General features: G+C 53.7%; 1 protein-coding gene across 1 annotated transcript; it reads right to left on the bottom strand.

Annotated features, from left to right (window-relative positions):
- Window positions 1-13060: 13060 nt before the first annotated feature.
- HLX (H2.0 like homeobox) lies at window positions 13061-19855 on the bottom strand. The gene is made up of 4 exons (XM_082615795.1): window positions 17590-19855; window positions 16626-16805; window positions 15675-15859; window positions 13061-13933 (listed from the first exon to the last, which is right to left on the bottom strand). Exons 1-4 carry the CDS (start codon window positions 18179-18181, stop codon window positions 13424-13426), a joined length of 1467 nt encoding a protein of 488 aa, XP_082471921.1. The 5' UTR covers window positions 18182-19855; the 3' UTR covers window positions 13061-13423.
- Between the last annotated feature and the right edge of the window lie 3481 nt (window positions 19856-23336).

The raw sequence follows: 23336 nt of genomic DNA on the forward strand, positions 1-23336 counted from the left end.
TACACTTAAAGATGGTTAATATGATAAATATTATGTTGTGTGTATTTTACCACAATTTCGTGTGTGTGTGTGTCTGTGTGTGTAACTGAAAGGGGAGGAGAATTAACTTTTATTGTCACCAAGTAAGGTTTGGACTTTGTATATGTAATAATAATAATATCATCCAACACACATGTAGTAGTAATTTCGTTTTTTCTTTTAATTATTTTTGGCTGTGTTGGGTCTTCGCTGCTGCGTGGGCTTTCTCTAGCTGCGGTGAGCAGGGGTTACTCTTCGCTGTGGTGCACGGGCTTCTCATTGTGGTGGCTTCTCTTGTTGTGGAGCATGGGTCCTAGGCGTGCGGGCTTCAGTAGTTGCAGAATGTGGGCTCAGTAGTTGTGGCGCACGGGCTTAGTTGCTCCGCAGCATGTGGGATCTTCCCAGACTAGGGCTCGAACCCGTGTTCCCTGCACTGGCAGATGGATTCTTAACCACTGCGCTACCAGGGAAGCCCCAGTAGTAGTCATTTCAATGTGCCAGTTACTCATTCTTGAGTGCATTTCACTTATCTAATTCAATTCTCACAACAACCTTATAGGTAAGGTATTATTATTATTATTATTATTATTATTATTCCAATTTCCTGATAAGGAAACTGAGACATGGAAAAGTTTTCAAACTAACCCAGAGTCATCTGAGCTGGGCTGAGCTATGAGCCCATTCAGTTTATGCTCTTCATGACCAGCTATATGAACTGCCTCTCCACCGTTTATTATCAGGAACTATTACCCCCTTTTTACAGAAGCAGGAATTGATGCTCAGAGTTAAGAAAATGGACCAAGATCATGAAGATAGTGAGTGCAGAGTCCAGAGGGAAATTTAGCCTCTCTAGTTCCAATGCCTATGTCAAAGGTGTGACCTTGAAAATACTGTAAGGGAAGAATCTCAAACAGTATTGGCCTCAGATCTTCTTTACCATCTTAAAAACTGAGGATGCTAAAGGGCATTTGTTTGTGTGATTGTGTGTATTTCTATTTACCTGTAGATTAGTTCTGCCCAATAACGTCCTATGATGATGGAAATATTCTTTATCTGCACTGTCCAATGTGAGAGTCCCTGGCCACATGTGGCTATTGAACAATGGAAATGTGACTGGTGTGGCTGAGGAAATGAATCAGGGAGGCTGAAATATTTAAAAGAATATTTCGTTTCATTTACAGTAATTTGAATGTACATAACCACACAGCACAGATATGGCTATTAAATTAAGTGTGCTAGAAGTACATCTTGAAAAGTACTAGAACATGAACACATTCCACAGGCCATCAGAGCCATGACGTCACCATGCCTAATGGGACTTCTGGGAAACTCCATTGTACACTGGCAAAAAAGTCAATAACCTTTTATTGTGAAAATAGTTTTGACCTCAGGAGTTCTCAGAAAAGGTCTCAGAGACCCTTAAGGATCCTGGGACCACACTTGGAGTCTTAAAGGACTGATAAGAAGAGCTCAGCTCCTCCATGCTTGGGAGGAAAAATGCTTCATCCACCCTACTCTAGGACTCCTCCCTCCCTTTGAGGGAGACTTTTGCCTCATCCCTGCCCCCGTAGTTGGTTTCTCTTGCTCATAGACCCAAAGTCCTCAATGTGCTAGAGCAGGCAGGCAAGAGACCAAGGGCCTAGTCTGTATCAGCACAGAGGACCTAAGGTAGGCAGAGCAGAGACGGTGGCGGGCCTGCTGCAGGAGAATTTTCCCTCTGAGCTTCCAAGTCTCCAAAGCAGTGAGGATCAAATCAAGAAGTAGAAAGAAACGCAGAAAGTGAAATTCAAGATGCTGGAAAAGATGGAAAGGCCTCTTCTCCCTGGGGTCTCCCCTTCTCCCCTCCTTCCGGCAGGCAGGAAAGAGGAGGCTGTTCCAGGCGGGGAGGAGAGAACTTCAGAGGGTCTTCTGGGGCAACTCAATCAAAGAAATTATTTTCCCACAGACGAAGCCAAGAAAATCGTAATGGCTTTTTCCTGATTGAGGAATAAATCTATTAATTTATGGCCCAGCCCCAAACCAGTTGTGTCAACCCCGCCCACCCCTTTAAAAAAAAATGTGAGAAATGCTTCAAAATCCCACTTATTTTCTTGGTTGCCATCTTCTCCCTCCTATTTCTCGTCTGTCTCTCTTTTTTCACTCTGTTCTTTCATACTCCACCCTCCCGCTCCTACTCCTACCTCTTCACCTATTTTCCAAAAAATTGCCATCTTTGTCAAGGCCACGTCCCTATCCCAGGACGCACCCAATTCAAGGTGCTAAAGTTTCGGAGGTGCGACTCTTCACTTTCCCCATGCAAAGTAAAGAACCACTGACAAGAATAATTAGGTCTCCTTGGAGAGACGCTGTAACAGTGAAGCACTCCTGCCTAAGTGGCCTTCTGCCTCCCGGAGCCTGTATTTTAACCAAGCCTGGGGTCTCGGAGAGTTTCCAGGTACACAGACCCGGGCCCAACAGTAAATCAAAAGAAAGCAGAGGGTGGAGAGAAGCCGGTGTCAGAGAGACTCACAATTACTACTGCAATTAACACGCCCCACGGGTAATTGCTAGATGGCCAGTATTTATGGACTCTGCCACCCTGAAGTTTTTAAAACAGTGCCTGACACAGAAGCACGCAACGATTTACTATGTGTCAATTGTAAAGTTGTGCCCGGTATTATTGGTTAAACTGTGTTAAGCCAAACTGTCCTTACAGGGGCTTGGTTATGTGGTTACACTGCAAGGCACCAGTCCAGGTGACAACGTGAATAAAAGGACCCGCCTTGCTCTGGCCTCAGTGTTCACAGTTCCTGTGCGCCGGCATGGCCCGGTTTGGGAAACTGTGGACACATTTGGTGCTAAGCAGGCAGCAATGAAGTGTGAGCGCTCAGACCTCTACCTAGTCGTCCCCGCATCGGCCTGCCTGCCCGGCCGGTCGCGGACCATCTTCGTGCCTCCACCGACACCCAGGACCCAGTTCTCATTCAATCTGGCTTTTTTTTATAATTAATTTTTTTGGAGTATATTTGCTTTACAATGTTGGGTTAGTTTCTGCTGTTCAGCAAAGTGAATCAGCTCTACGTATACATTTGTCCCCTGTTTTTAGGATTTCCTTCCCTTTTAGGTCACCCCAGAGCATTGAGTAGAGCTCCCTGTCATATACAGTAGGTTCTCATCACTTATCTATTTTATACATAGTGTATATATATCAATCCCAATCTCCCAGTTCATCCCACCCACCCACCCCCTTCCCCCCTTGGTGTCCATATATTTGTTCTCTACATCTGTGTCTCTACAATCTGGCTTTTTGATGGGCCCTTTTATCTGTCACCGGTGGAAGGGCCGAAGACGGAGTCTAGGCCTCGACGTGACGCCGGGCGTAAGCGACACCTGGAACCGGTGACCTGTTCGCACTGCGGACCATTCAGCCCTACACTGGGCTTACAATCCCACCCGCACCCAGGGCGCGATTCCCCACCTCCAGTATAGTTGCGCCTCTGAGCAGGTTTCCTAGGTTTGAGCCCACCTCCCGCCCGGACTTTCGTTTTCAGCCGCTCCCTCCAGGGATGTGTATGGGCTTAGCGGTGCAGGAAGGAGAGACTCGTGGGCACCATACATGGCCGGGCGCTTGCGGCCCCAGTTCGCGGCCTCGGCTCGTGTGGCACCATCCTGCTGGTGCGCGGGCCTCTGGAGCCAGAAAGTGTACACAGACCATAAATTTCCCGCCCCGCCCGGCGCTGCGCTCCGTAGCCGGGGTCCGCCCGCCTCCCGCCGCCTCCCGGCGCCGGGCCTCTCATTCGGGCCCGGGTGGCTGAGACGGGCGGCAGAGCGCTGCTGGTAGCGGCGGCGGCGGCGGCCCGGGTCGCCTCGCTGTCCCGTCGCCGCAAGGGCAGCACAGCAGCGCTAGGAGTCCGGCTACAGCCTGCAGGAGGCTCCTCTCCGCAGCCAGGGAGGTCGCAGTGGAGAGGTGGAGCGGAGCGGGAAGGAGGCGAGGCCTGGGGGAGGCCAGGAGAGCATGGAAAGAAACAGAGGGGACTGAGCGCGGAGGGGAAAGCGCCTTTGCGTTCAAGACCGCTCACGTCTGTCCAGCTGGAGGTGGACGGAGCCGTCAGTGCACGTGGCAACCAGTCGCTTAAAGATGTTTTTTGTAGTAGGCCCTCACCTCCCGAGGTTGTCATCCTCTGCCGACCCGGAATGTGCTCTCCCTGGGGGTGAAGCGACTGGATTCTTAATAGATTTCTATGTGGTTGCATCTACACTCACAATTTAAGGTGGGTATTTGATAGAATGATCCGAAAAGGTCATCAAAAAAGAGAGCAAAGCTTTTCGTTGAACTTTGAACTTTTTCTTTGTAGAGTGACTCACAGAAGCCCACCAGTTCAGGAATTGTAGCAAGAAACTTGTGGGTTTCTGAGTCAGAGGTTTGGCCACGCCCCCTGCCACCTGAGTAGGTACCAGGATCAAACTACCCAACCTCTACGTCTTACTCATCAAGAGGGGAAGAATAGTGTCTTCCCGCCCAGTGTTGCTGTGAAGGTTAAATGAGATACAAGATTTTCAATTCCCGCTTAAAGAGTGGAAGAGGATCGTGTCTGTTTCCTCTACTTTCACTTGCACGCCCGCACCGTGGGTGATTTCAAACCGCGAAGAAAGGGGCGTCCCCATCCAGGAGAGATTAGCGGTGTGACGATGGTAGTAGTGGTGATAGTTTAATAACAATTTCCGCTTCTTGAGTGGGAATCTGTTTACCAGGATCACTGTGACCCTGCTCTGTGTCAGGTTATGTTCCCCTAAGGTAAGTAGAGGGGATACTGAACTGCCTCCAGGTTGCTGAGCAAATTGACTGGCACGCATCGTGGAAGAGGGTTCAGGAAGCAGGATGGATCTCCCTACGACCATTCTTCTGCGATAGGAGAACCGAAAAAGGTGGGAAAGAGACGAGAAAGAAAGGTGCCGGCTGCTAAAACTTTTGGTTCGGAGGACACACTTCCGGGAGTCTTCAGATCGCTGCAGCCGAAGCCGCCGCCAATACCTAAACCAGAACCCTCCCAGCACGGAGTCCGGGCTCAAACCATGGGCGCGTGCCTTGATGCATGACAGGGAGGCTACGGGTGGCCCGTGGGTCACAGACACATCGCCTTCGGCTCCTGAACAATGCCTCTGGAGAGGATGGGCCCTTGAGGGTCTTTTATGTTGTTTTTAGGGGCCCATTCCTTTTATTTATTATTATTATTATTATTATTATTATTATTATTATTATTATTATTTGCGGTACGCGGGCCTCTCACTGTTGTGGCCTCTCCCGCTGCGGAGCACAGGCTCCGGACGCGCAGGCTCAGCGGCCATGGCTCACGGGCCCAGCCGCTCTGTGGCATGTGGGATCTTCCCGGACTGGGACACGAACCCGTGTCCCCTGCATCCCCTGCATCGGCAGGCGGGCTCTCAACCACTGCGCCACCAGGGAAGCCCCCCACTCCTTTTTTAAAATCATAAAGTAAATCTCTGCCTTTCGGTACCTTATGGTTCATAGACAAGGCTGGAGTCCACCACCTCTGGAAGAGCCAGGTCGCTCCTCTAAAGTCACACACCCTGCCTCTTACGTTGTCCGCCTTGATCGCCCCAGAACCGAGCCAGCGTGGCCCAGCTCCTCTTCAAGACCTGAGTGGAACCTTGAACAATCTCAGAAGCAACGGAAGACCCGAGCGCAGGAAGAGGAGAGAGGGGAAAAAAGGGGGGGATGCCCAAAGCAAGCGAGGAGGAGAAGGGAGAGTGAAGACCGAAGTAAATAGGAAAGTTTAAATCACACTCGTCATTCAATGTCTAAACTGTGTATCTGACTCCTTTCCTTTCTAGCTTTTCACCCCATTTGTTCAACCACAACCTCTTGCTGCCTGTGCTGACCTCTGCTTGTGCTGACCTTTCTTGGCACGCAAGAGAGGTCAGCACAAGCAGCGGGGACTCTACGGGAGGCGGGGACAAGGGGGTCTGGCTTAGATCGCTGCGGAGGACCCGAAGCAGCCTTACAGGGATGATCTCCCGGGCGCTGCCCACCCGCGCGGTGCTGATGTCTGGACCAACCCCGGCGACGTCGAGGCCCGAGGGCCCACACTGACCTTGGACTGGGTGCTCGGCCAGCGGGTTGAGGATCTGAGAAGACAGAGGACCCGGGACCCTCCACTAGACGCAAAAGAGTGGCGAACGGGGTGGAGTCAGGAGACCCCCGAAAGCCTGAGGCTTCGAGCCGGGTCTGCGCGCTGGGGGAGATCGCACAGCGCTGAGCCTCCTGGGCACTCCCTTGGAGGGCGTGCACGGCCTGCGATTCTCTCCATAGAGGGATCCAGAAAATGGCCGGATGCAGCGACCACTGCCTGCGGGGATCGCGAGATAACGCAGTCTTATTCATGCACTAGTTCATTTGCTCGTTCATTTCGTCATCCGCTCATGTCTTGAGCTCCCATCACGTGCTGGGAACCACGCGGTGTGCCCTCTTCACCCCGATTCCGACAAACACAAATAAACAGCCCTAACTAATGAAAGTGAGGCTGAAATTCACTGACCCGAAAATCGCCCGAGGCGAGTTGCGGGGGGTGGGTGGGGAGGCGGTGAGGGTAACTGCGGAACCCGGCGAAACAAACGGGCGCTGCTGCGCAGCAGGCGGAGAAGGCGAGATGCAGACCCACCGAAGCCAGCTCATCGCCCCTTCTTTCCGGCTCTGCACTGCTCTTCCCTGCGCCCAGAGATGCTCCCGCAGCCCCAGCGCCCCGCGCGGCCAGGCCGGAGTGGGGTCCGGAGAAAGCCCAGAAAGCTTTTGGCTTCAGTCCTGGTCCTTCTGTGGACCGCTAGCAACGTGACTGTGGACGAGTTATTCAACTTACAAGATGAGGCCAGCAGTGCCCATCTATGCTCAACACTAGGATGAAGTTGCGCGAACAGCGTTTCATCAGTTGTATTGAGCACAGCTTGTGAATTCGTTTTCTCGTTGCTCTGTGATGGCCTTAGTATCGGGGACCCTTGGGTATCTTCAGCCAGATGCTTGGTGGCTTCCAAGTCCACTTCTCCCGGCGTCACCAGTCGGTAGCTCTGTACTTTGTTCTTAGCTTCCTCCTGTGTTTACAGCGCTCACCAGGCGATCGAATTGTTCCTGAGACTCTGCTGAGACTATAAATTACCACAGGGGCCACAGTAATTGTGTTATTCGTTTATTCAATTAACATTTTCTGAGTAGCCTTCCCTGTGCCGAGCCCTGCGCTAGGTGCTAGAATTTCTCCAACCGCGCGCAGAGGGTGCCTTCCGCCACTTAAAGGGGCAGTTGATATCGTATTTCCGTTTTGAACACCCCGCATCTATGCGATTAGTTAAGAACTTAATAAAATTCCTGAAGTGCCATGTGTCCTCAGCAGCGGGCACATACTTTTCCCTCCTTGGACCCCTGACACTTGGTTAAGCTTCCCTCAGAGCCAAAGTGTCAGAAAATTCTAGCTTCGTCCCCTTCCAACTCCCAAGGAAAACTCCCAACCATACCCACAAGCACTGTACTGAGCACCTACTGTGGACACAGAAGACGGTGCCAGGAATACCAAGAGGAAGAAGTGCAAATGGGTATCTCCTGGAGTCTGGGTCTGCGAGGCAACCCCTGCTGTCATCCAGCAGCAGGTCCAAGCACTCTAGGATACTCCTTAAAGGCTTTCTCTCCCCCCGTCCCACCCCAGGGGGCCACTGTGACTGCACACATTAAAGAGTCTCCATGTATGGATTTAATTTCCTGGAGAGTAAGGATTGTCATGCATTTTTTTCCAACTGTGCAAATACTATTAAGCACCTCAAATACTGCAGTGAATAAACGAATGAATGAATTTAATAACATCTAAGCCTACAGCACTGATTGTATGCCACCCACTATTCTCATTTCACGTTTAATAAAGCAATTAACCCTCAGCAATTTATAAGTTAAGTAACTTTGATTATTTCCTATTATACAGATGAGGACACTGAAGCCAATTAATTAGATAAATTTTCCAAGGTCTCGCGGTAATTGGTGAATGAATGAATGCTTCTTGGGCTAGCTTGGGTTCCCCACTTCCGGCTTGGGATCAGGCGTCCGCGCTCCACCCGCCGGCTTCTTCCCATACCCGCTCCCCAGAAAGAGTCGTTGGGGTCACCGAAGCCGCAAGCTCCGAGCGTGCGCCAGGTGATGTAGCCGCTGTTCTTGATCTGTGGACTGCGCAAAAGAAGGATGCTCAGTATCTACCGCGGCTGGGGCCAGTCCAAGGGCAGGGAAGAGAGGAGCTGGCGTGGCGGCTGCGGGGCAGGAGCAGTCAGGCCTCGCACCCCGTGTCCTGCCCAGAATCCCAACTATCAGCAACGACCAATGAAAACGGAAAAGCACTTAGGATGACACAGACGCCTGTGAGCAGGGTGTGGCCCGGGCCTTAGACACTATTAGCAAAGCTAAACCTGTACGGAAAGGGCGCAGACTGAAGGGTAGGTGTGTCCACCCCGGGGGAAGCCCAGGCCTGCTATTCCTAGAGGATCCCTCTCCTTCTTTGGCACCTCAGAGGCACTAACCCCATGGCCCATCCGAGTCCTGGCACTCACTCTCTAGAGGAACTTGGGCAAACGTCAAGACTCCCGGCCTCCGTAGCCTCATCCTTTAAAATGAAGTAACCATACCTGCGGGGACTTTTAATCTTCGTTCCTAAAGTGAGTGAGGGCAAGGCAGCTAAGGAACCCAGGGACCTGGGGATTCTCCAAGCTCAGAGCCCCACCCCCACCCCTGCCCAGCCAGTCTGGGCAGAGCCTGTGCTCCGTTAGAACCCGGGTGGACTGATATCTTAGGAAGTACATCCCGCGTAAGTAGTTGGGATTCCCAAAGGGCACCGCTGCAGGGGTGTGCGCTGCAGGTTCTAATATCCGTGTGTGTGAGAAGCCGCGGAGAAGGCGGATCGTTCGTTTTTGGGACGCCGGCCAATCCCATCACAACCTCAAAGGTGAGTCTGTGAGCCAGACATAAGCACAGTAAATCGGGGTGTATCACCCCCAGCTTGAACACCTGCCATTAAAGTCCTCCTTAAAACCCAGCAGTTGCATCTTCACAAAGACCACAGTGTGTGCAACCCCCTTACCCCTACCCCAGGCTAAAGAGGGGGGGATTTGAGGGCCCTGAGCCTTTAGGGCCCTCTCGAGCATCTTTAAAGTAGTATCACCGCGTCGCACGGGGAGGTCTGAGCTCTCAGCCCCTCTACCAGCTCTTCCTTCTTAAAGAAGGACGAAGGTGGAGGGGAGACTAGGGCACGCAAACCGGAGAAGGGTGCGTGGACCTCAGCCTCTGACTTCTCATTTCTGGCTCCAGAGCTGCGCCAGGCGCATCCTGCACTCCGACTCTGTTTAAAGTCCGCCACTGCTTGAGGACTTTGGTGGGGTCAGATCCGGGAATAGGTTAAAGCTCAACAGGTTAAAGCTCAAGTCTAAAACACCCGCAGAACATCCCCTGCTGCAGCGCACCCCAAAGCTCCCGGAGACTGTGGCTACGGGAGAACCCGAGGTCACCTTCCTGCTATGTCGGCTTCTGGTACCTAGAGCAGGAGGGACCAGTAGGCCCGGCACTCAGAGCTCACCTGCGCCAAGCTGGCCGCAAACTAGAACCCTTGCCCACACCCCACTTCAGACCCTAGTTAGAGGGAGCGGCCACAAAGAGATCCCAGAGCCGCTCGTTCCCTCTGAAGTTTGGAAGGATCTGTGACAACCAGAGTCTGAGCAACTGCCCCCCACCTCTGCCGTACGAGCGAATCCTTGCTGGACGGGGGGGCGGGTGGAGACAAGGGATGATCTCCATTGGAGGGTATGCGGGCCACAGCCTCCGTTAGAGGCAAGACCTCTCCTTGAAGTGCCGTAGGATCGGACAGTTTTAGCCTCAGTGGGGACAGGACGACGACGGCTACACACTCCCAACAACTCCCGGCATCGCGGCCCCTGCCCACCCTCGGCTGAGGCAGACAAGCGCAGGGGAATGCGGCGCCTGCTTTCAGTGGCTTAGTCGGCGAATCTTGGCGCAAGAAAACTTTTCTAGAGGCAAGCGCCCCAGGCACCCACACTGGCAGAGGAAGGCGGTGTGAGTCTCCTCACTTTGCTTTGCCATCTGGAGGAGAACGTGGAACTTTATTTGCTGAACTAGCCCGTCCGCGTCTGCGTTTCTGTGTGCCTCTGAGGGCCTGTGTATTTGTATTTGACCTACGTGTGTAAGAGTGGTGTGTGTGGCGTGCGTGCACCCGAGGGGCGTAGCCGATCCCCCTCGAGTCCCAGAGAGGCGCGCGCTGCTCGCCCGCCCTCTGCGCTCTCAGAGCTGCGCAGAGGTAACCTTGCTCGGAGGGCTTGGCGCCGCCAGGACTCCGGGGCTGGCGAGGCGGGGCCCTGCTCTGGGCAAAGAGTTATTACTGCTTTCAGCAAAGGGCGAAGCCTGGGGCGGGGGCGCGGGGGTAAGGGCGGGGGGCGCGGCTCTGCTTTTCTCTGTGGCCCGGGCGCACCCGCCTCCTCCAAGCCCCAGCTCTGCGGGCCAGGGCCGGCCTCGGGTCCGCGGACCTGGCGCACTCAGCCTTTTCTTCCGTGCCTGCGAAATCTCGGTCTTAGTTCAAGAATTTCTAGCTTCCCTGGCCACTCTTGCTAGCATCGAGCGCCCTCGGGAAAATCCCCGCACACGGGGCCGAGCGAGCAGTCCTGGGGATGACGCGGTCTGGCCCGAAATGCTGCTTTTCCATCCCGCTTAGAGAGACCCTCCGACCCGGCAGCTTTCCTTCAAAATGAACTTTAAACTTCTCCCGGGCTTATGATACTCCGTTCCTGATGAAAATCTGGAAGAACTCCACAGCCCAAGGGACAGACCCGCTAATGTTTCACGGGGAAAATATTCAGGAAAGAGAGACCGTGGTGGCTGAGGAAGGGGCGCCTCCTGTGACGACCCCCCCCCAAGGAGCATCCTGACTCCCGATGGCCCATTTCATTCCCAGCCCCTCAGCTCCACCGTGCCCTCTAGTCTGGCGGAACCTGACTGGGGTAAGGGCGAATTCTACCTGAGATCACATGCCTGAAGTCCCTGGGCGAAGTTTTCCTTCAGTTTCAAAAGCCCAGGACCCAGGCAGGAAAATGCAGCGCGAGTGTGGGATCATGAGCTCCTCGTGGGCCTCGTGAGGAGGGGTAGCTGCTGTGTGCAGAAAGCACCACCCCCTCCTCAGCTTGCCTTCCCAGCCAGAACTGAATCTAAGTGCCTCAAAATTCGATGTTCCTGGGATGTCCTGGTTTCAGGATTTCAGGATTTCTGTAGTGGGAGGAAATGAATTTCGGAAGTGAAGGCAAAATAAAGGTACAGAGAGACTCCTACAGTTCAGGTAGCAAAGCCTGTGGTGTAGAGGAGTCATCCGAACCCAGGGCTGGGACTCACAGCAAGTGTGGAGACTGCAATCACCCCAAAACATATGCTCCATGTAGGGATAACAGCTGGCTGGTGTCCCCATTTAACTTGAGGTCCCTTCTGGGGCACTTTACCTTTCTCATCTTTCCTAGGCCAGACCACCCCGGTGGTTCCCCTCCCTGCTGTGCACGTTTCTCTAGGGTTTCAGCTCCATTGGGGGGTTGAGTGGTTCACTTCAGCAGGAAATAGTCAGCCTTGCATCCCTGGGCTGCACTCTGGGACTTGCCCAGGTGACCGGCTGAGCCAGGCCAAAGAAGGGTAAATCTGAGGCCTCTGCTCTGCCCTTGGGCCCAGAAGTCTAGAAGAGGTCTGTGTGCTCAAGCGAATGGGTCAAAATGGGGAAACAGCTAAGCCAGACCAGGGAGCTGCTAGGAGCCTTCTCGATAAGGCCAGGGGTCTGGAGTGGGTCCTAGGCTTGCTGGCCTCAGCATCTACACAGGAGCAACACTCTCTCTCCCTAACAGGTTCCATGTGACAACCGACTTCCCATAATGGATGATGGGCCTGTAAGAGGCCTGTGGCTTTGCCCCAGCTCAGTGTCAAATAGACCCGGGTGATCAGGTTTGTCCACAATATCTATTTGTTCTAAAATCTCCTAAAATCACTTTTTACCAACTCCGAACATTTCGTGGTTTCCAGGGAAGGGGGCATGGGTGTCTCGGAGAGAGATTTGATGCTTCAAGATTTCAAAAAAAGAGAAAAAAATTGAACGGTCCATCCCAGTAGCAACATGGAGGCAAAATAGATGTGCTATATTCCAGTTGAAGTGTGATGGGGAAACTGCCTTTCATCTCACCCCAGCTTGGGGTGGGGTAAGATTTCAACTGGACACCTGTAGCGGCCCAATTGCAAAGGAAGATTGTGTGTGTGCGTGTGTGTGTGTGCACGCCGATGGGGGGCAGATGGTGTGCAGTTTAGCAGATCCTTCACTGGCCAAATGTGAGCCAGGAGCTCAGAGTTCTGATTTGGGCTCCTCCTCAACCTTGGACAAGGGAGGGGACCTTGAACAGATCACCATCCTGCCCTGCAAATGTTTTAGCAGCTTTAAAGCTATCTCAGGCTCAGGCTTCCAGCCCTAACTTCTGTGATCTGTCTATCCTTTTCTCTAGACACTACAAACCTGCCGCGTCCCCCTACTCCACCCCCAAGCAAGGGGCAGTTTGCGCTGGAATTGCCTCTCTAGTACCAGCTGTGGCTAGACTGACCCTGTCCCGCACCACTGTCTTCTCCACCCAACTCTGCTTAAGCTGGAGCTACGGAAGGCTGGTGCGCACACTCCTCGCGTCCTGACTCCAGCTGGGGGAGCCATCTGCCCGACAGACCTGACAGATTCTATGGCTGCCTCAACTCTCAGGCCACACTCAGCGTTGCGGATCGCCCGATCAGTGGTGGTTAGCGAGGCCTACGAGACCTCTGAACTGGTGGAACCCGTAAGCCCCGGCTCTGATCTCTGCAGCAAGGTGGCTCTGAGGTTGCAGCATGTCCCCCCAAAACTCTAGTCCCCCACCCCCAGCTGCTGGGACCTTCAGTGTCCCGGGGCTAAGGTCCGGGTCGGAGATTCCAGACCCTAACGACCGCATCGCCCCAGCAAGCCAAGCGGCCTTTACAAACCATAGTAAACATTTTATTTACAAGTCTGTGGCATCCTAAGTGCATCGTCTTTCCGCCACGACCCCTAATGCGGGGAGGACTGTTTAGTCCAACGCTTCACTGTGCGAGCTGCTTGTATCCAGGCAGAAGTGCTCGGCCGGCGCTGGGAGCCTGGCGAGAGGCACTGCGACTCCCCTCGGCGCTGGGCGGGGTGGGCTGCACCGGCCGGGGCAGCGATGCGCAAGCTGGGACTCCCGCCGCTGGGTCTCCGGCCCTGGCCCCGCCGCCGCTGGAACGTAGGCACAGAATCCAGCCCACACTGGAAGGCTGGGAGCCTGCACGCAGGGCCCCGCGTCTCCTCCAACCTCGTCCAGTCTAGAGGCCGCCGAGCGGCGCCGGGGCGGGCTCGGGGCTTTTGGGGTCGCTGCCAAGGGCTGGCTGGAGCGCAGGGAGCAGCTCCGAGGCGCCGCTGCCGCTGCCGCTGCTGTGGCCGACGGAGCTCCCGGCGCCGCCGGTGCTGCCGCTACTGAGGACGCCGAAGTTAAAACCGCCGCCGCCGCCGCCGCCGCTCCCGCCACTGCCTCCACTGCTGGCAGCGAGGAGGGCGCCGGCGGCCGAGGCCTTGATGACCGTCGTTTGGTGCAGAGACCGCTCGGCCCCCTCAGTCCGCTCCGTGTCGCTGGGAGTCATGTCCAGAGACTCGGAGTCGCTACTCTCGCTCTCAGCCTCGCCCTCCGAGCGGCTGGGGCTCAGCTCCGGCTCGCCGTCGCCAGCCGGGGCTCCGCCCGAAGGTTTCTCGCCAGCCTCCTTGTCTTTGTCCTTCTGGGCCTGGGCCTCCTTGGAGTGTCGCCACTTCATCCGCCGGTTCTGGAACCACACCTTCACCTGCGCCGCGCCGCACCGGGACACAAGAAGGGACACGGAGGTGAGACGCACGCTCGCTCCTACTGGACTTGCGCGCACCCCGGAGCACTCCCAAAGGCGGGAAAGCGTCGCTAGGTGTCCCCAGCACCTCTACCACAGGCCAGGTACTGCTCTAGAAGCAGGGACCGAGAGGCAGCCCAGAGAAACCACGAGGATCACGAGAGATCCTCGCCTAGGGAAGCAACTAGGACTGTTTCTCAAAATGTGGCCCTCCGACCGCTAGCCTGGAGTGACCTGGATGCCCGTTGGAAAGGCAGATCCCTGCACCTTGCCCTCAAACTAGGGAGGATCAATGCTCTAAATCGATGCTTCTTAACCCCACTTGAGCCAGGAACCCCCCTCCCACGAATCTGATTACAATTATGGACCCCTGACCCAGAAAAATGCACATATACCCAAGATTTTGCACACAGTTTCAAGGGTTTGGTGACCCAATGTCAAGAATCCCTGCTAAGGTGGGCCCCTCCTCTACTGCCACTACCCAAGGCAAGTCCCTACAAAAACAATTCTTTTTAAGGAGCAACCGTGGAAAACAAAGGGGGAAGGGGGTTCAAAGAGTTAATCCCAGTGGGGTGGGGCACCAATGGACCTTCTATAAAAGAGTATTTCCTTGGCATGTGTGTACTCAGAAGCTGATAAGGACCCTGCCCCTGCCCGGGATAGACTAATCCTTCTGTGGGCTTAGAGAACACTGGAATTAAACCTGTGCAAAGTGGAGGAAGGGGGTAGGGATGGGGCAGAGATTCTTTATAAATATACAATCCCCTGGGGGTCCCAATGCGTTCACACAAGTTCCAGCTTCCCTTTTAAAAATAACATCCACAGCTGGTGGAAAACGGCTGGGCTCTTCCAGTGTGTGTGCTGGGGAGGGGAGTTGTGTGCTGGAAGACAGAAGCACCAGGGAGCAAGGGCCATGGTGAGGTGTTTGAGAACGGTGACTCTTCTTTTTTCAAAACTTAAAAAAAAAAACAAAAAAAAACAGGTCTTGAACTTGAGAAAAGAAAAAATATTGAATTCAGGCAAAATAGATTTGCTATTTGAAGATTTGTCTTGGAAAAAAAAACTCAACTAGGCAGAACCTGGTGAAATGCTCTTGGGCGTTCTAAGAAAATCTCTTTTTCTTTCTCTTCCTCACTTCCCCCTCCCATTATGCCGTTAGAAAATCGGACTGACTGTGGCCGCTCCAAGTGGACTTCTTGCCCTACTGGGGCTAAGTAATTCCGTTTGAAATAATGTTTTCACTTCCTCACAACTGGGGATTTCACAATCCAGCAGCAGCAGCAGGAGGATGAGGGAGGGAGGGCCGGAGGGGGGAAGAAACAACAACAATCTCTTGACTTTGGATTTTTATCTCTTCTGAAATAAACTGCCTCCTACAGCAAATTGTGCTACAGTCGAGTATATAATTATTATCTCCTGCTGCCTATTTGCTTTCTCGGCAACATGCTTTCGCTGGTTGGCCAAAATAAACACGCAGCGCTTGTTGACAAACCTCTTTGGGGATGGGCTATTCTTTCTGTCCTTGTCCCCCACCCCCTTCCTCTCTCCTGTCTCAAATTGAGAAGTCCACCTAGTCTCCTGAAATTCGAGACCTAGTGTTTCCACTGCAGAAGGAGAGTCAGCCGGCGGAGGGGGCCTTGGGGCTAGGCCGCGAGCTGCTGCCCGTCCAGGGGGCTGTGCGTCGGGGCCAGAGCTGGCTTACCTGGGCGTCGGTGAGACCCAGCATCGCGGCCAGCTGCTTTCGGTCTGGCTTGGTCACGTACTTCTGAATCTCAAACCTTTTCTCCAGACCTTTCCTCTGCAGGTTGGAGAAGACCGCCCGCGACCACGAGCGCTTTCTCTTGTACGTCTGCGGCATGGTGTCCTTTGTGAGCACAGCGTAGGGACCTGTCACCATGCGGGAGCAAGAGAGAGACAGGAGGACCCGGTTAGTGCCCTGTCTGCGGCCTGCACGCCTGGGGCTCACCGTGATGCTTAAACTTGTTTTATGTTAACAGTCGGCTCTGAGAGCCCTTCACGCAGACACGGAATGGCCTCTCTAAAGAGGAAATGTACGGCTCTTAAGACCATAGGCCGAAGGCCTAATGCGAGTGTGGAGTGGAGAAGCCCGGCATTTCACCGATTAATTCCAAAGTAAAGACGTAAACCAAATGCATGGCCATCAGGCATGCTAAGAGCAGGCGAAAATGCGCCCCGGCCTAAAGGATCTAAAGATGACTCGATTCTCCATTGTGTGTGTGTGTGTGTGTGTGTGTGTGTGTGTGTGTGTGTGTACTCGCATCCATGCCCATCCGTGCAGACGGAACCTTCGGCAAATGTTTGAGGTCATTCCAAAATGAGTGTATGTTAATAACACCACCACACTGGCTGCATTTTCAAAGCACCCTCTGGGGCGAAAAGACTAAGGAAAACCCCCCAGCCCACCCGCTCGCGCACACTTTCTTCCCTACCCAGGCTCCCCACCCCTTAACCCCGGGAGCCGACCGAAGAGTGAGCTAGCTCACTGAGAAATCTTTCGGTTTCTCTCCGGACGTGGTAGCCTCCCGCATCAACTCCGGGATTGCTACACCTCGGTGGCCACGTGATCCTCCAGTCCTAAGTGTTCTGGCAGTCGACCTGCCTGTTAGGCCGGCGCTCAGGAGGGTTTCCGTACCTGGAAAGGTGTCTTGAAACTGATGCTGAACTGAATTTCTCGGGTTCGAGCTTAAGGGACTCAGGATGGCAGAAGCCTCGTTGATGGGATCTAGAGACGCGAAGAACTGGCCAGTGGAGGGCTGCAGAGCGGGGAGGTGCATCCCCGCGGGCCGCCCGCCGGTTAGCAGCGATGTGAGATCTGGGGACGAGGGAAAAGAAGAGCTGTTACCCCTCCGGCAAACCCACACTCACACTCTCTAGGACTTGTTCGTCTCCTCCCCCACCCCTCCGTTCCGTTTTCCTGAAGGGAAGTGTTGAGAGACCTCTGTCTCCGTGCCGCCGAGACGCCTCTCTCCTGACAGTGGCCCAGGGGCACTGCACGAACTGTTCCTGTGTGTCCCACAGGTCCACGTCCACGCATACAGCTAGGAAGGACTTCAGGTAAAGAGGCCTAAACGAAGTCACTTTCAGGTGCCTTCCAAGAATTCCACAGACCTAAACTGTCCCTCCAAAGGATCCCTCATCCTGCTCTCTCCTCTTGGGAGTTTAGAGGCAATATTGTTCATCTATATTCCTTGGGTGGAATTTCACTAGAAATCGGACCAATGGACGGGAAACTGTTCCCCAAAAGGGCTTTTCCTGCCAAATAATGTAGTTCTCTTTGTAGATACGTGATTAAAGAGACAGAGAGATTATAGTCATTTTAGCAAATATTATTTACACCGACGGTTTTTATGAATACTGATTCTGTGGCTTGTGTTTTTAAAGCATCTCTGGATTCTTCTTCCTCTTTTTTTTTAATGTAAAGCAGGTGAGTTTAAACCTTATGTTTCATAGTCTCCTTACAACTCATTTTCTTCTCCCTCATTTTACCGATTTGTCCTTAATTGTAAAAACACTCAAAGGAATCCCAAATGGCCCAGAGATCGGGGAGTGCGTCAGTGCCCTGTTCAGAGGCCTACAGCCTCTCGCCCAAGACTTACCTCTCAGTGTGTTGCCTTCCTTGACTTTTGGGTCAAATTCTGCAGACAAAATGCGGTCAATTCCAAATTTGAGGTCCTTGCTGGAGGGGGCCGGGGCGGAAGCGCTATGGTGGGGGTTCGGGACCAGCCGCGACCCGGAGGCCTGGGGCTGCAAGCCTCCAGCCCGGGGTGGAGGCGGAGGCTGCTGCTGCTGCGGTTGCTGCTGCTGCGGTGGCTGTTGTGGGTGATGGTGGTGGTAGGCGGCTGAGAGTGGGGACAGCCGCGGAGGGAAGCCAGCCGGGACTTCGGAGGGCGCCACCACCGGGGTGGGTCGAAGCGGGGATCTGGTGGCAGCTTGGAAAGAGGCGTGCGGGTGAGCCGATCCCAAGTGCGCGGTGAGGGCAGCGGCCGAGGCCCCCGCCAGACCCTCCGGAGCCGCCCCCGTCTCCCCAACGCCGGCGTGCAGGATGTCCGCGATGCAGAAGGAGGGTTTCTTGACGGCGGCGGGGTCCAGGGGGAAGGAGCAGCCGCCCGGGCCGGCGGAGGAACAGTAGGCGGCCGACCAGAGGCTGAAGTTGGACGCGTAGAAGGGAGCCAGCCCGGCGGCGAACATTCTGGCGGGGTGCACGGAGCTGCCGCCGCGGCCTGGCCGGGCCCGGTGGGTAGGGAGGGGCGCGGGGAGGGGCGCGCTAAGTCCAGGAGGAGGCGGCAGCGCAGCCGGGGACGATCCGCTTACTCTTCTCCGTCCGAACTGAAGGGAGGCCAGGGAGCCCTAGCGCCACCGAGGGAGGAGGCGAGGGCCGGATCCCGGCCGCTCACGGCCTCAGCCCCTGGGCTCACTTTAAAGGCGGCGCGGCGCCCGCGCTCCCCGCAGGCTGTAGGCGAGCGAGGGGCGCTGGAGCCGCTAGGCGGGCGGGGGCCGAGGCTCCACAAACGCCAGGGAAACCGGGGAGACAGGAGCCGGGCACCGAAAGAAACACTCAAACAGCTAAGCTTTAACAGCTAAATTTAAAACAATAACAATAATAGTCCGTTAGTTTAAAAAGAAAAAAAAAGTAATAAGAAGAAAAAAAAAAACTCCTCTCTAAAAACTCCCAAAGTTTTGGCAGGAGCTTTCGAGTCAGATCCAGGGTAGGACCTCGATCCGAGCGCTCATTGGCCATCCTGGTGACCAATGGGAGCGGGAAGTGGAGGGGAACTGGGAAAGAGGGCGTGGCCCGCCCCTTCGGCCACGCCCCGGCCACGCCAATCTGTTTGCTGCTGGCGCGTGGGCTGTGCTTGGTCGGGCGCGTCCTTCTCCAAAGGGTAGGGGACCTCGAACCGCTGCTCCAGGGAGTTCTAACTCCCACTAACTTCTGCAGCTCCAAACCGGCCCCAGGCGTGGAGAGTTGGTCACAGCGCTCCTGGAGCTCTCGCCTAGGGAAGCTGCTGCTCCCGCAGATTATCGCGGGTGCAAGGCCCGCCTTCTGGAACGCTGGCGGCGCCCTAGGTTTCCCTCCTGTTTACATCACTCGGGCCAGATTTTTCTCCAGTTGGCCTTTATCCCGAGAGTCGGTGTCTTCTACAAGCTCCGTCCTTCGTGGGTCCCCGCCCCCACGCTGCCCTGCTCTGCTCTCGCGCGGGAATGCGGCGGCACTGGGTCCGCTTCCCTGCCTCGGAGATCCTCAGGGAAGAGAGGAGGGGCGGTCGCAAATTAGCTGTATTCCGAGCTGTCACACACTGACAACTTGAACCAGTAACTTTTCAAACAAAATAAGATGGATGTCTCCGAACATCTCTCTTGGACGCAGCCAACCTGAGCCTCGGAGACAACAAAACAAGCAGCCGTCCGAAACCCGGGAGAGAGGCACGCGCGTCCCCTCCTTTGCTGCACCTTGTAGGAAATGTCACCCTCCCTTCTCCGCCACATCCACGATCACGTGGGGTCCATTGTTTTGCAAGGGCCCACAAGAGTAGATTTCCTTGGGGTTAAATACTACTTTCAATGCTGTGACTATTTCTCCAAGGAACCCCCTGGGCCTGGTCGCAGGAGAAGCTTCAGTGGTGACCGACATCTTCACTTCGGACTTCGGGTCTTCAGAGCGCACAGTGGTTGTAGTGCGGGGTTTTCTGCAACACCAACTTCTCTATTTTAAGAATTCGTTCTCTTTTAAATTATAGTCAGAGTGGATTTCCCCACCCCTCTCCCATACAAACCACAGGCCACCCAGATGAGCTCTTCTTGCATATTTTCAGGAAGAAAATAAAATACTACTAATAATAATGAAACAGAGAAATCTTTTGTTTTCGATTGTCCTGATAAGCATCTTCTAACAGAACAGCATCTTCTGTGGCGTTTTCCTCCCCAGACTTTCAATATAGTTGCAATAAACTTTCTGTGGCTTTTTTTTTTTTTCTACTTCAGTATTTACAGGTCTTGCCGAAGAAACCCAGGAAGGCAACTGAATTTGCCATGCCTATCTCGAGTTCAGGATTTGGGCTAATGAATTTGGTTTCTAGCCTCTGGTTGCAGATGCTGTCGTTTTAAGCTTTTGACTTTGTCCTGGAAAGTATCAATCACTAATCAATCATTTGTAACCAGCCAGCACTGAGAACAACCGCCGCCCCCCTGCCCGCCCCCACACCAGCTTCTGTCTGTCTCTGTCTCTCCCTCCCTCTTTTACTAAGGGGGTTTCTTGCCCTGCTCTGTGGAGCCTCAGCCCCGACAGAGGTGTTATGTCCAGAGATGGAAAAGAGCGGGGTGATCTGCTGAGGTGAAGGGCACCTGGGGCGAAAGAAACGCAGGAAGACCAGTCCTTCTGTTTCTAGCCAGAGGCCAAGGGGTAGACCAGCATAAAGCCACTGGAGGTGCTGGACCCTCCTTGAAAGGCTCCAGTGCAGGCTTTGCAGGAAACGGCTGAGGATTCTGGGGAGACTCCTGTGGGAGGGCGCGGCCTCAGTATAACTTCACTGCCCTCGGGGAAAAGCACTAGCGCGAGTGTGGTAAGGGTGGCCTTAAGCCCTCTCTCTCTTTTCTGGTGTCACTTCCAATTCCGCTGCAAACATTGAAACCGCGGCCTAAGCACAAACTCACAGTTCGAAAAGAGGCGCTAATATTTAGGCCTCACCCCCGGCAGCCGGCCGGCAAATAAGACGCGACCCTCGAGAGTGGGTGCAGGGTACAGGCTGGGCGGAACGCGGGCTCTCCGGGTTTCCAGCGGCATCCACTACCCGCCTCTGCAGCATTTCAAGGCCCCGGGCAGGAGGCAGGAAGGGTGAGGACGAGGCCCGAAGGCGAGTTTTCCCCCCGCAGACTCTTAGCCCCGCCTCCCGCTCCTTTCTCCCGGCAAAACCCGCGGCTTGATTGTAAATTGCAACTTGCCCCGCGCGCCCTTCTGCTCTCCCAGACTCTCGGCTTCATTGCAACCGCATCAGCGCCACCCAGACCCACCCGGAGCTCCCGGAGGGAAACGCGAAAAAGGAAACCTTTGGAACGACCTCCTGCCTCCCCTCCACACTCCTTCCCAGGCCCGGGCTTCGGCTCTGCGGGCTCCTCTCCCTCTTTTGAGTCCGCAGAATCCCCTCCTCCTCCTTACTCCCCCCCCACCACCCTCAGAACCAAGAAAGCAGCAGGAAACCCTGGACTCGCCGGAGTTCAGGTCATCTCCTGTTTTTTGATGGGCTCAAACTCGGACTAAATGAGCGGATGTGCCTGCAAGATTGGTCTCAAAATAGAAGCGCCCTTAGTATTTTAGGATACTGCAGAAATCCTTATTTCTTCCGGAGAAAAACTCTATAATGACTCCTAGCACTTCCCCTTTCAATATTTGTGCAACTTTATCTCCACCGACAAGTTGCTCGGGTGACGCAAATCCGCCCCTGTGTATTACAACTACCAAAATAAATGCGCGGAAATCAATTCCCTTCTAGCAATGAAAATATAAATATACAGCTGCGACTTTCCCCTTTAATCTTTGCTTTCCGAGCGGCTCCGGGCTGTGGCGAAATGAACTGGTCCAGAGCAATTAAGACGGGGCGGGGGGTGTCGGGGGAGATGGGGGGAGGCCCTGGGGGCAGAGGCGAGGGCTCCGGGGGCCTGGTAGCCGCGGATTCCGAGCTCCAGCAGGAGTGAAGAGGGCCTGACTAAGCCGAATTAACTTGAGCTTAAATGTGGCTGCACCGTCCTTTGAGGAAGCTCAGACGAAAAGACGACTTTGTCTGAGGTTGCATAGCTGCACCGGCAAATTACAGTTGACAATAGAGCAACAGAGGTAGTCGTTTATACAGAAAGGTTAAACAGCTTTGGGTGGGGGGCGAACTAGAGGGGGAGATACCATAATAGCAGGGGTTTCAGATCAATTCTGATGGCTGTCTTTAATGTTTACATCCTCCCTTTCTAAATCAGAGGTTTATGCGTTGAAGGGAGAGATGGGTCTCATTACCCTTTGATTGTCCTGTCTTCTGAGTCTCCATCCTTAAATCACCAGTGCTTGGGAACACAGATACGCACCAAATGAGCATAAAAGCTCAAGGAGAGTGAATGTTGAGCTTTGCTTATTACCTAACATAACTCTTCAAGGGCTTAACCTGTCCAGGTGTGCTTTCTGCTTTTGGACTCTGGAAAAAATAATGTACAAGGTACACCCCCCAACACGCACCCTTAATTTCAAATATTCATTCAAACAAAGAAAGAGATAGAAATAAGTAAATATTCACAGTCAGAAACAGAAGGAAACAGCTTACCTAGCTACCAGGATATGAGAGGTTTGCAGCAATGTAGGAACCTGAATATATTCTGCCTGTCATTCTGCCAGCTGAAGATTTACAGACTGCTGGGCCCAGTGCTCGCATTTAGCGGTCGGTGCGGGCCTTCTCTTCCCTGTGATGCTAGATACTAGAGCTTAGGACTCTAGAGAACACACACACACACACACACACACACACACACACACACACCTTGGATTATTCTAAGTAGGCCACAGCTCCCTTTTCCTGGAGACCTTAGTTATTCCAGAAGTAAATGTAGTTCCTGAGTTTTTTGAAGATAGTTTGACTTTGATAGGGGGAAGGAAAGGTGAATAACAATGTGGTAGGACCGCAAGGTCCATAGTCCCTTGATTTATTACTTTTCCTTTTCTCATTTCCCAGGTGAGGCAGACTTACAGGTGGCCATCTTTTTATGTGGCCATAGCCCTGTCCTTGACCTCTTGCCAACAGATCTGGCTTCAGAGCTGCAGACAGCTTTTCGGGTCTGATCCCATTTGCCCTTTCTCCTCACAGTTTCTCACGTATTTCTTTTTCCCCATTAATAGGATATACCACTTCACATACATGTGCCTTCTCTCTCCCTCTTCCTGTCTTAAATACACACACACACACACACACACACACACAAATATGTGTGCACACACCCATCACTGGGGATCTTAGAGACTAGGGAGGAAGGCAGGACAGGCAGTTTGGGGTTTGCTCCCGTTGCAAAAAGCTGTATCTCTGTCTCTCCAAGTCACCTCTCCACACCTAGCCAAGAAAGGCCTCAGACCTCATAGAACCCATTCCCACATGGCACATTGTAACACAGACTCACACATATTTGCAGTGGAATCATGACCTCATAAGAATAAAATATGAGAGACCGTCTTTAACATGGAAGAGATTTAGTACTTCATTCAACAGGTTTCTATTCGGTCGCTGGAACCCGTTCTCCCTCCCTCTCCATGTATTAGTCACTTGCCTTGTAGAAGCTGGATGTGCTGCCTGAGTTATTGAATCTGAATAGCTGGGGTTTT

This window comes from Mesoplodon mirus, assembly GCF_964341445.2.
Source record: "Mesoplodon mirus genome assembly, chromosome: 3".
NCBI classification, from domain to species: domain Eukaryota; kingdom Metazoa; phylum Chordata; class Mammalia; order Artiodactyla; family Ziphiidae; genus Mesoplodon; species Mesoplodon mirus.